At 41.7% G+C, this 11,473-nt stretch overlaps 1 protein-coding gene and 1 long non-coding RNA gene across 2 annotated transcripts; one reads left to right on the top strand and one right to left on the bottom strand.

The window, feature by feature from the left end:
* Positions 1–455: 455 nt before the first annotated feature.
* Positions 456–4,593, top strand: LOC116218979 (TOG array regulator of axonemal microtubules protein 1-like). Its single transcript, XM_031561748.2, has 8 exons — positions 456–995; positions 1,291–1,492; positions 2,032–2,137; positions 2,957–2,995; positions 3,052–3,194; positions 3,465–3,623; positions 3,978–4,103; positions 4,249–4,593. Exons 1-8 carry the CDS (start codon positions 581–583, stop codon positions 4,259–4,261), a joined length of 1,203 nt encoding a protein of 400 aa, XP_031417608.2. The 5' UTR covers positions 456–580; the 3' UTR covers positions 4,262–4,593.
* Positions 4,594–8,920: 4,327 nt separating this feature from the next.
* Positions 8,921–11,201, bottom strand: LOC116219025. The gene is made up of 3 exons (XR_004163075.2): positions 11,131–11,201; positions 10,934–11,023; positions 8,921–10,726 (listed from the first exon to the last, which is right to left on the bottom strand). It is a non-coding gene; the product is annotated as an uncharacterized LOC116219025 (long non-coding RNA).
* Between the last annotated feature and the right edge of the window lie 272 nt (positions 11,202–11,473).

Below are 11,473 nucleotides of genomic sequence, written 5' to 3'. Positions count from 1 at the left end.
ATGGTTCACACCGTTACTGATGAATGTAAGGATTGCAAATGCATCTATGGTGAGAATGCCTGTTAGGTATCTGTGTGCTCTTAGGGAAAGTTGATCTGTACTTCTGTACTGTGTTAGTAGTCAAATTTGAAAATCATCAGTTATATAATTTCCCAACTTGTTTCCTATGTCTATGAGAAACTACATACTGGGAGTGAAACTGTTAAAAGTAGCTGTTGTAATACCCTCCACAAAGTGACCTTTTCCAGTTCAAAGTTGAAAAAAGTCAAGGTCAAAGGTCACGTTTGTGTGAGGGTTTGATAATGACCTTTGGAGTGTGGTTTCTGGTTACCATGGTTATAGCTTTAGTCCAATGTGGTTTTTAATCATAATTCTCTCAGTGATTACCATAAAGACCAACCACACATCTTATGAAATACTGTTACTGTGAAATTTAAAGATTAGTAAACCTTAGATTACACATGCACTTATAGTGAGGCTGCCTATTAAGTATATTTTTACTCTTAAGGAAAGTTGTACTGTACTGCTGTACTCTGGTAGGAGGTGGTTGTGTGACTGTTACAGGGCGTAGGCGGAATCCATGTTTGATGACATGTTCCCTTCTCCATCTCTGCAGTCTCAGCATCAGCTGCTTCATCTCCATCCTCATCTTCTGCCCGTGCCCCCACCAGACCGCAATCCCATGATGCCTTGCAGCACACTTGTGCGCCGCGTGAAGAAGGCCTTCATGGCCAGTGTGGCATCTGGCCAGCAGGAGGTGCTGCCCCCCATTTTCACCAACCAAGCAACTGGCGTTGGTCAGAAGGAGGCAGAGAAGATCAAGGCCAGCAGGACCCCGTCAGAGCGGCAAACTCTGCCCTTGCTCAGGACCCCGCCGTTTCCCACCGCCCCCGCTGTCCCCACTCCCCCACAGACAATCAATTGCGGACAGTTCCGCAGTAGACTGCCCCGCCTCAAGAAGACAGCATCACTCAGTATAGCTGCTGCTGTGGAAGGTGAGTAGTGAAGAATGTTATACACATACTCAAATGCCCTCCACACAAACAGATTGTCTCATAGGCTTGCCTGGTCATAACCCATGAAAAGGATCTACACACTTACAGGCCAGAAGTAATAAACACATAGAGATTTACTGAATAGGAAATACATATTTTACTGTTTTTGATATAAATATGGAAATATATATTCAGCCTACATAAACTAAACATCAGGACAGTTAAAAACAACACAGTCTGTCAAGGCAGTGTAGACAGGACGTCAGACAGACAAATGTGACCTTTGACCTCCCAGAGCAAAAGTCCGTTGAGGCCCTGTCAGGGAGGAATAAGGGAGCAAGGGAGCTGAAGGAGGTGAAGATGAAAGTGAGAGGGAAGAGGCAGGCGAGGCAGAGCCAGAAGGTCAAGGAGCTCCCAGAGCTGGCCAAACTGCCCCCCCTGCCCTGCCCAGAGCAGGCCCTCCTGCAGGCCTTCAGGTTGCTCAGCGTCGATGACTGGTAGGAGTTTAGCTAAGACAAGCTAGGCTAGGCTAGCATATTTACTTTAGATCAACTATGGGTTTTTAGCTAAGATAGGCTACACTAACGTATTTGCTTTGGGCAAATGGTGGTTCCTTAACAAAGACTAGATGGATTAGGCTTTAATGAAGAAAGATGTTTCAATAAGAGAAGCTATTCTAACACGTTTACCTTGGGCGAGTGGTGTGTGTTGCTAGGCTTATTAACCTTTTACCTTTGATGGTGGGCCTTTCACGAAGATGAACTACTTAAGACTACTCTAGCATATTTACCTTGGATAAATGGTGGGCCCTTAGCTAAAATTATAGGCTTTTATCGAGAGAAAAAAGGCTAGGCTATGCTAACATGTTTAACTTGGTTGAATGGTAAGTCTTTAGCTAAGATAGTCTAAGCTATGCTTAAACAGTTATCTTTAATGAGTTCTGGCCTTCACATTTTGGAGCTTAGCTGAATATAGACTACCCAAGCCTCTTCATCCCAATGTACCTCTGAGTTGACTGATGCTGGTGTTGCTGCAGGGAGAAGAAGATCGAGGGCCTGACCTCCATCAGGTCTCTGTCTCAGCACCATGCTGAGCTGCTGCTGCCCAGACTGCATGACCTGTGTCTGGCTGTCACTGAAGAGGTGAGACGCTCCCTGCTGGAAAACATGCTAGACCCGCATGCTGCATATTACTCTGTTTCAGACAGGAGAAACTGTGTGCACTTAATGATGCTTTATAGGGTTCAATGAGTTCAAACTTCCCAATGCCACTACAATGAATAACAATAGTAGGCTATGACTCATTCAGCTTTGTGAACTAGGGTGACCAGACGTCCTCTTTTATCCGGACATGTCCTCTTTTCGAGACCTAAAAAATGCAGGGATTCCTAAAATGTCCGGGATTTTGCCTCGTCGGATATTTGTGTTTCTCTGGGTCTTTCACAAACTAGTTTTTACGCCCTTACAAGTTTTGGAAAGGGTATCTCCCTTACGTTCCACCTTCTTGCGCGAGTTTCTGACTGTAGTTTCTGACTGAGTTTCTGACTGTCATTGGTCGACCGCCCTCTCAGTGTTGCCAGATAATTATCCTCTAAAGACGATCATTTTGAGCATTTGGTACGATACTTCGGCATTTCCAATCTGGCAACACTGAGCACCTTGCCTCTTCCACTAGTTGCATTGTTTACAACAGCACATGACATCTGCATGTGGAAAAGATGTCAAAATTTTGTCGCGGGGGAGGGGGCGGGGTCATCTCTGCATATGAAAAAGATGTCAAAACTTCCTCGCGGGGGGGAGGGGGCAGGGTCATCTGTATGCTATACACTACCTCGCCCCCTCCCCCGCGACAAAGTGTCCTCTTTTTCACAAACTAAAATATGGTCACCCTATGTGAACATCATGAGAACAGAGTTGTAACTAACTTATATTCATTGCGCTTTCACCCTTCATCCCACCAAGGTAAAGAACCTGCGCTCCATGGTGTCCCGCACTGCCATAGTGACCTGGCCCACCTGTACGCTCATCTGGGGGCGGGGCATGGATGGCGGAGGTAGAGGCACCACCCGGGCGCGCTGCTGCAGAAGGCAGGAGAGGCCAGCGGCTTCATCAGGGATGATGTGGAGCTGGCGCTGGGGTACATGGTGGTCAATGTAACACCCTCACGCAGCATGAACGCTCTCATCAACACAGGAGTCAGGTGAGAAGTAGAGCTATAAAATTAGTTCATCCGTCACCCCTGGGGCTCTTTCTCCCCCTGGTTCACTGTTAACCCTCTCTCCCAGCTTGCCTCCTTATTTACTGGTTCTCAGTCTCAAGAGGTTTTTTTTTATCTTACCTGTCTCTCTGGATGTCTGCCTCACCCGTTTCTCTGTCTCACCTTGTTCACCTTGTTCTGTGGTTATCTGTCTTATCCAACCTCTGTCTCCATGTTTCTCTTGTTTTGTTTCATTGGTTCTCTGCTTTTCAGGCACCGTAATACAGCCGCGAGGAAGAGCACTGCTCAGCACCTGGGCAGACTGGCAGAGGTCATGGGGTCGTCCCATCTCCTGTCTGGCAAAAACAAACTGACTGACCGCTTCATCCATGCCATCAGCTGCCTGGCCGTTGATTGTGCACTGGAAGTCAGGTGAGAGCATGACTTCCTTTTTCTAAATAACAAACCAATAAGCTCTTTCAATAAAAAATATAATGATATATATTATCTATTATGAGGACTCCTAACCTAATCTCCTGTCATACAGCAATACTAAATGGAATTACGTATCTGTCAGTGTATAGGTTTGTCTTTACCACTGTTACACTTTTTTGGAAGAATTAGTGGATGAAATGTTCTGAAAATATGTGTTCTGCACAGTGCATACATTTTTCTCCATATCCTCATTGAAAATGAATGAGTGTTAATGTCCTAACTCTAAATGAGTGAGTGTAAATGGTCTCATTATAAATGAAAGGGGGATGATGTGCTTTGTGTCTGAAACAGGACCCATGCCCATAATACTCTGGCCTTTCTGGCCTCCCACCCCAACCTCATCAAGATGGTGGAGAGGTTTGTCCCACAGAGAGACCACATCACCATCAAGGACATTATTAACAAAGGCCAGTGCAGGTAGGTTTGATATGTCAGTGGATACCTAAAACTCTAAAACATTCAGCCATCAGTGTGAAAAAATGAACTATCTCTATGTATTATTGTTTAACCTGAAAACATACTGGAGAAAATATCTTGGTTATATGTTTTTTTTCGTTTGCAGAAATTTGAATTGAAGTGAATCCAAACTCACATCTCTGTAGACACAACATATTCATTCAACACTGGCAGCAGTTATAGCATTGCTCTCTCAGAGGGCATGAGCCAGCAACAGGCAGATAGAGAGGTTCAGCCGCGCCCCGTTGGTCCTCCGGGTGTTGAACTGAAACTGTTGAAGAGGGCAAAGGTCAAGATGGCTAGGGTCAGGAAGACAAGGCCAACCAGCACGAAGAATGCGCTCAGCTTCTCTACGACGGGATCGCTCTGAAAACAAATAACAAACACTCCCACTCTTTCACCCTCACTAGTGACACAAAGGTTGATCGGCATTGCTTATAAATTATCTTTTTATTGCAATAAATATTACATGAATCCCAGTCATTTGTCAAACAACAAAAATGACAACAATGTGTTAAAAATCTGTTAAATAATAAAATAAGTAAAATAATAGTAAAGTAAAATAAGAGCCAAGCACCCACATTCCAGTACACACAGACAGGCTCATCCTTTCAACCCAAGCCTGTTCTCGACCCAAAACTGTGTCTGGACTTTGAATCTTGCCTAGCGTTTTGGAAAACTTTGCTCTGTCTTGCCTATCTGTTGCCAACCTTTTCCTGTTCAGCCACGTGAGTCAAGCCAAGACCCTTTTGTACTGCTGCCTGTATTCTCTCTGCCTACCTGTGTACCGAGCTGTCTGCTTGTTTTTTGGACCTTGAATTTTTGCCTGAACCTTGCCTGTACCTAACTCTGTCTACCTGTGTATTGACCTTTGCCTGACTACCGACCTTGGATTTTTGCCTGAACCTTGCCTGTACCTCAGCTGTGATCTTTGGATATCTTGAGTACCCTTTTTGACTCTGTTGCCCACTGGGTTTCTTGCCCGACTGTCTCTTGTCAATGCACTTTGTAACAGACATAACCCAGACATAATCAGGTACACAGGTGATATCATCCATTTTGTTGGAATTTACAGCTTTGCAAAAACTGTCAGGACTGAAGTACCTTTCCTAAGCGCCAATCATGGCTGCCACTTAGATATGTCTAGATCATTTAACTGAGTTAGGAACCTTCCTTAAGCAAAAAAGTAAGCAATGAGTTTGAAGGTAGTCTATGAAATCAACATGTAACCACAGTTTCTTTTAATATTAGGCAACGGTTGAAAAAGTGGAAGAATATTATTGAAATTTTATTTTCATCAAAAAAAGGTAACATTCAATTAGGTAGTCATCAAGGAATGATGGCACGTCTATTTGGGGTCTCAAAATCCTCTCCCAATGTAAGGCTATGAAAATTAATCTGGCTTCAACATTGACGGGTAAAAGACAGAAGGACACCCCTTATACAATAGGTGCTCAGCAGGAGGGAGGACATGAGGAGAAACTCAGGATTTGTTAAAGAAAACCAGCAAGCATGTTAGATTCACCACAGTAGTCATAGTCACCATCGGATATCAGACGTAAGACACGATGCCAATCATAAGTGACAATAATTAGCAATGGCTGCAAATACATTATTGAATCCCTCAAATTACCTTTACATTTTTCTAAAATAACAAATCTATGCAAACCATATTCTCATTTTATGGTTAACTTTAGTAGTTCACACCATGTTTTACTTAGTGACATAAAATGAGTGTTGGCTTAAGATATTTTGGAGAAATTGAGGCAAGGATAGTAAAATGATTGTGCATAGTTGTGAGTAAAATAGGCTAATAAGCTAATACTAATATACTAATGCAAAGCTAAAGGTCCTACAAGAAATGTTGGCATTCATTTTCAATGCACTTCTAGTCACATTTTCAATGCATTTCTAGTCACATTTTCAATGCACTTCTAGGCACATTTTCAATGCATTTCTAGTCACATTTTCAATGCACTTCTAGGCACATCTTCAATAACTTGGGTCCTGATTCTGGTCTTGGAAGTATAATATTGTTGTGACAAGTTGAAAGGAATGGCAATGTGTTTGTAACTCAGAGCTTCCCTTACTGGCGGTCCACAGCATTACATAAACAGTCCTGATCAACTCAATGGATCTGTTGCACCACCAAAAAACAATACTCATGAATTGATGTCTTCTCACCAATTAACAAATACCGGTGCAACACCAAGAACCTGCCTATTCTAAACCATCTCCAGTCCAGTCCAGTTCATCAAGGAAAGAATCCATTAAAGTGATGCACTGACAGTAGCTTTTGTTCATCCTCTGTGGCCATCACTCGGCTGAGTTTAAGCAACCTCTGTTAGTCCTTTATGCTCAAGTTCTGCAGTGCCGACTGCACTGTAGATGACAGTGTACTCTTCAGACCTGAGGAAACAAACACATGCAGTTATCATTAATGCAATACAGAGAAAGGTGCATATTCAATGATTTTTTCTTTTTCGTTTTTTTGATCGCATGAACATCTCACCGACTGGCAGCGCTTGGTCTGATGCATATCGAGTGTGCTTCCTGTGTGTCGAAGGCATTGAAGTGGATGCTGGCATACTCAACATCAGCATCATCATCATCATCTACATTCTCTCTCTTGGCAACGTCAGATGTCACAGCCATGGCAGAGATATTGGCATAAACAGGAGCTGCATCCGCCTAGTGGTTTGAGAGAGCAGTTGATGTAAGGAATGGAAATATTGTATTGTAATATTGCTGTCACTAATATGGCCTTAACACACTTGTGTTTTATTTTCTGCGCTCATGTCGTCTTCATTGGATCCGCTGTTTCTCTCCCAGGACATGCTGCAACATAAATGTTTCGCACCATTATTCACACATATTGCACATGTAAGCAAACTAGCAATAACTAAGCAGGCTCTTATGAATTCATGGAGCCTTGTATGTTCACAGGGAACTTTACCTCAGCAAAAGTCCCAAAGTCAAAATGACAGCCAGAATAATGGCTCCAATGCCTACAAGCCTCTTTATGTTTAGTGTTCCTTAGTGCAAAGAGACAGCAGAAATAGTGTTGGGATACTGATGTACACAATGAGTCATGTGGTTAAGACATTTAATATTTTTATTTTCATTTAAATGTTTTCCATTTTCAACGCACTTCACTTAAAGGTACGGTCAACGATTCCAATGTAATACATTATTGGTCAAATCCCCTGAAGTGCTCCTCACGGTCCTCTAGTAGTCCATTCTGTGTGTGCGCTTAAAAAATGGCTGGCTTTGTAAACGGGGGATAAACAAAGTGTCATGGACCAAGCCATACTCTATTCCAGCTAATAAACACACTGCTCTCAGGAGCACGGAAGGGAAGGGTGTAATTTGATTAGCTGTCGACCTCAAATATCAACAACCTATTACCAGAATCACAGACCACACCTAACACAAAACAAGAAAGATAATTTCCCCCCCAAAAAACAAGGTACCTGCAAAGTAGACCTGAGTAACAGACGAGTTCTGAGAACCAACTTCATTGTGTGCCTCGCAGTGGTACAGCCCCCTCGTCACTTGAGGTCAAAGTCAGGTTCAATTCCTCAGCCACCATTTTTAGAACACTTTCAGGTCCCCTTTTCTTGTACCAAGTGTAAGTGTGTGCCGGTGGGTTGGCTTGACTTCTGCAGGAGAGAACCACTGATTGGCCCTCTTCCACTTCACCAGAGGGACTCACAGACACTGAAGTGTTCCTTGGGTGGTCTTTAAAAAAAAAAAAAAACAGGTGCAATCAAAACAAATGATTGTGAAAAAACAACTAAACAACAACAAAATGTGAAAAACGACAGAAACAAACATCAAATTATAAATCATGTAGAGAATATTTTAGGAAATGGTAAATGTCGAAGGTGCCTTATTTGTTGTTTCTGTTGCAGATCACTTGAAACAGATCTACTTACATCTGACACTGAGAGTGACAGCTGCAGAAGGAGACCCATTTGTCCTCTCACTGCACAGGTGTAGAGACCTGAGTCACTACTGTTCACTGGATCCAGGTACAGATGATTGTTGTCGGTGGTGTGTACGGTAGTCACTGGTTGTGAATTCTTGAACCAGACGAAGGTGGGGTTGTTACTCAGAATGCAGGTGGTGCTACAGGTTAGTGTCACTCTCTCTCCCTCTGTCACTACAGCTGGGGTCACATGCACTCGCAGGCCTGGGTAAGTAAGAGTCAATTTGAATTATTTGAATGTCACCCAGCCTGGCTTGGTAAATATAAACAAGCTGTAAACTGATTGCTACTTGTGACTGGAATTTTGACTGCTGCTCAATACAATCAATCAATCAATCAATACAATTGGAAGGGTTCATTTTAAAATGTAATAAGATAAACTTTGTCTATTACTTATGATTGAAAGCGTGACTCCAGGTTTTCTGTTGAATTTCTGTCCTTTATCCGTCTCAAACCTACACTGTAAAAAAAAATATGCCCTTTTAACTTAAAAAGGTTTGTTACCGCGCTGCCTTACATTTTTGAGTTAACTTGACAATAAAACGTATTTTGAAATAACTTTCCGTACTTAGTCAAGTCAACAAAAAATTGCTTCAGCTCTTGTTGTGTCAAAAAAGGTAAGTAAGTTAACTTGACTAACTTGCATGTTGTTTCAGAATAAGAACACTAGTTTAATTAAATACTTAAAACTTGTTGTGTCAAAAAAGGTAAGAAAGTTAACTTGACTAACTTGCATGCTGGTTCAAAATAAGAACACTAGTTGAATTAAATACTATGATGAGACACATTTCTTTTCTTTTCCATATTTATTAACATTCACTGCCTCTTCCATGTAGTTTAAACAAGGGAAATTATAAAAATATTCAGTGACAGGGAGCTATGAACACTGTAATAAAAGTAAAAAAAAACAGATACCAACATTCTCAAAGTCCACACATGGGAGCAAAGGGCACAAAACAATACAAAAGTGTCTGTGTAGTCTGAACCCCTGTACAATAAATGAGTGTAAAAGGCAACAAAAAAGTCAGCTTGAAGTATTCAAAACAAATCATTTTAGGTTTTTGCTGGTTTACTTCCAAAACGCATTCAAAATACACATTTGTCCAACTTCTTATGCCATTGTTGTAGACAACATGCTCAAGGCTTTGGCGGCATAACAAGTTTGACAAATGTGTATTTTGAATGCGTTTTGGAAGTAAACCAAGTACAACATATTAGTACAACACATTCTCAAAATTTCTGATCTGAGGATGGAACAACCTATGCAGCCGGCACTGCAGCTTATACTCCCAGAGAGCTTTTAGAGTGATGCTACAGATTGCATGCGTCCAGAAAGTTGAGCCTGATGCAGTATTTTCTAAGCGACACATAATGCATTGTGCACTGTGGTTTATGTTGACTTTTTGAAGTTTAGCACAGATTGTTTATGTAGCTGCATTCATCATACCAGCCTGTAAAACAAACCTACTTAGAAACAGTGGGGGTAAATGCAGAGGTATTTGCACTGAATACATTGAACTCAAATACCAGGCAGTGGAGAAAAATAGGGTTTCTCATTTTGTGAAGAGGAATGCTATACAATCTTAACCAACTAGGCTACTGTGGACGGAGTACTAAAGAGCATACAGCAGATTCAGTTTTCAATAACATGTCTGAATGTGTAAACAGTGAGATGTTACTGTTGATTATTTGTTACTACTTTCAGATAAAATTATGTTTTTTGTACTTGGCCAGTACTAGAGCCATTTGCCACATGAACTAAACAAGTTTTCATAAATATGTATTCTCCCAGCAACACACATACATGCACGCACGCACGCACACGCACGCACGACGTACAATCATCAGAGGGCCTTCGGTGGAACAGGACTATTAGGGGACACCCTACTGCTTGCAACCTCTGGTGAACACAAAACATCCTCCTGGCAAATGAAGACAGTTTTTTTGTTTTTAACACGCGCACGCATCCCCCCCACCCCTCCAACCTGCTTTCAGGTGGTACACTGTAAAAGAAAATATGCCCTTTTAAGCATAGATAACATTCTCAAAGTCCACACATGGGAGCAAAGGGCACAAAACAATACAAAAGTGAATAAAGAAAACCTTCACTTTCGGGACCAAACCCATGTGCTACATTGCATAAAACAGAAAAACAAGTTGCCAAGAGCCATTTAAAGGGGCAAACAGTTTCCACTTTCAAAGTCCAAATATGAAAGCAAAAAAAATATCTGAAGACCAAGTCCAAATGCTAGGGGAGATTTCTGCACTACAACTTTTTGTAAAGCAGCCTGTTACGGAGACCATTAACACGTGAAGAGCAGCTACACCCTCCGACATTCAAGAAAAGCTTTTGCATTACTTCAAACGTATATTTGAGATGCTTTGGGTAGTCAACATTGAGCGCATACATCAGACCCATCATTAGTCCGAATGCCTTGGGAATATCAGAAATATTCATGACAGCCAGCTGTTCCTCCAAGACGAGACAAATGTCATTGGTCTCGATTGGGACCACATATCTGCCGATCTCTTCAGACACAATCAGGATCCCGACACTGGTTCCTTTCAAGGTATCTTCAACTGGATCAGTTGGCTGAAAAACAAAATCACCATGAAGCTAAATATTAAACTGATAACCAGGAAATGCTTTTATTATATTGCAGTTTGGAATACAAATACAGTATTTCAGTGTCTCATGCTATTCATGCTGCTTTTTCCATCTTTGGTTTGAATCTATCCTTCAATTCAAACAGTGGTTCCAAATCACACGTCAAGTCATTTGAGGAAGCTTTAAACCTACCTCACAGGTCTTAAGAAAGCTTGAGGGCTCTTCACGAAGGAAATGCGGCATGCCAAGTAAGACTGCTGTTCGCTTATTCTGATTGGAATCCTGAAATGCAAAAGCAAACACCGACACATGCAAACACACAGACAGTGTTAAAAAGAGAAAAGGCTATTTTCTCATCACAAAATGAAAGATACATGTGCAATACTTACATGAGCGTCCAGCCATCTAACAATGTCTTGGAGCTCTGCAATGTGATCCTTTTTTCTGAAAAGGTCAAGAAAACCTGGGCAGATATTCATCAAGTCCACCAAAGAAGGAGCTCAGGAGATCAGTAGACATCAGACGGCTGAATTCCGCAAGGATCTTGATGCAGAATTTAAAAAAAAAACAATGATTTAATTGTATACGCTCAACAGGTCATACTGGTAGTACCTGGTGACACTATGAAACAATAACAACTAACAGTACAGCAATGTAACAATTTTTAGTTTTCCTATGAACAGTGCTTTTAGTTTTTCCTGTGTTAACTGCTACTGTTAATTGGTATTATAA

This window comes from Clupea harengus, chromosome 24 (assembly GCF_900700415.2).
Source record: "Clupea harengus chromosome 24, Ch_v2.0.2, whole genome shotgun sequence".
NCBI lineage: Eukaryota > Metazoa > Chordata > Actinopteri > Clupeiformes > Clupeidae > Clupea > Clupea harengus.
The sequence above is the reverse complement of the archived record's forward strand: the minus strand, read 5'-3'. Positions and strand labels throughout refer to the sequence as shown.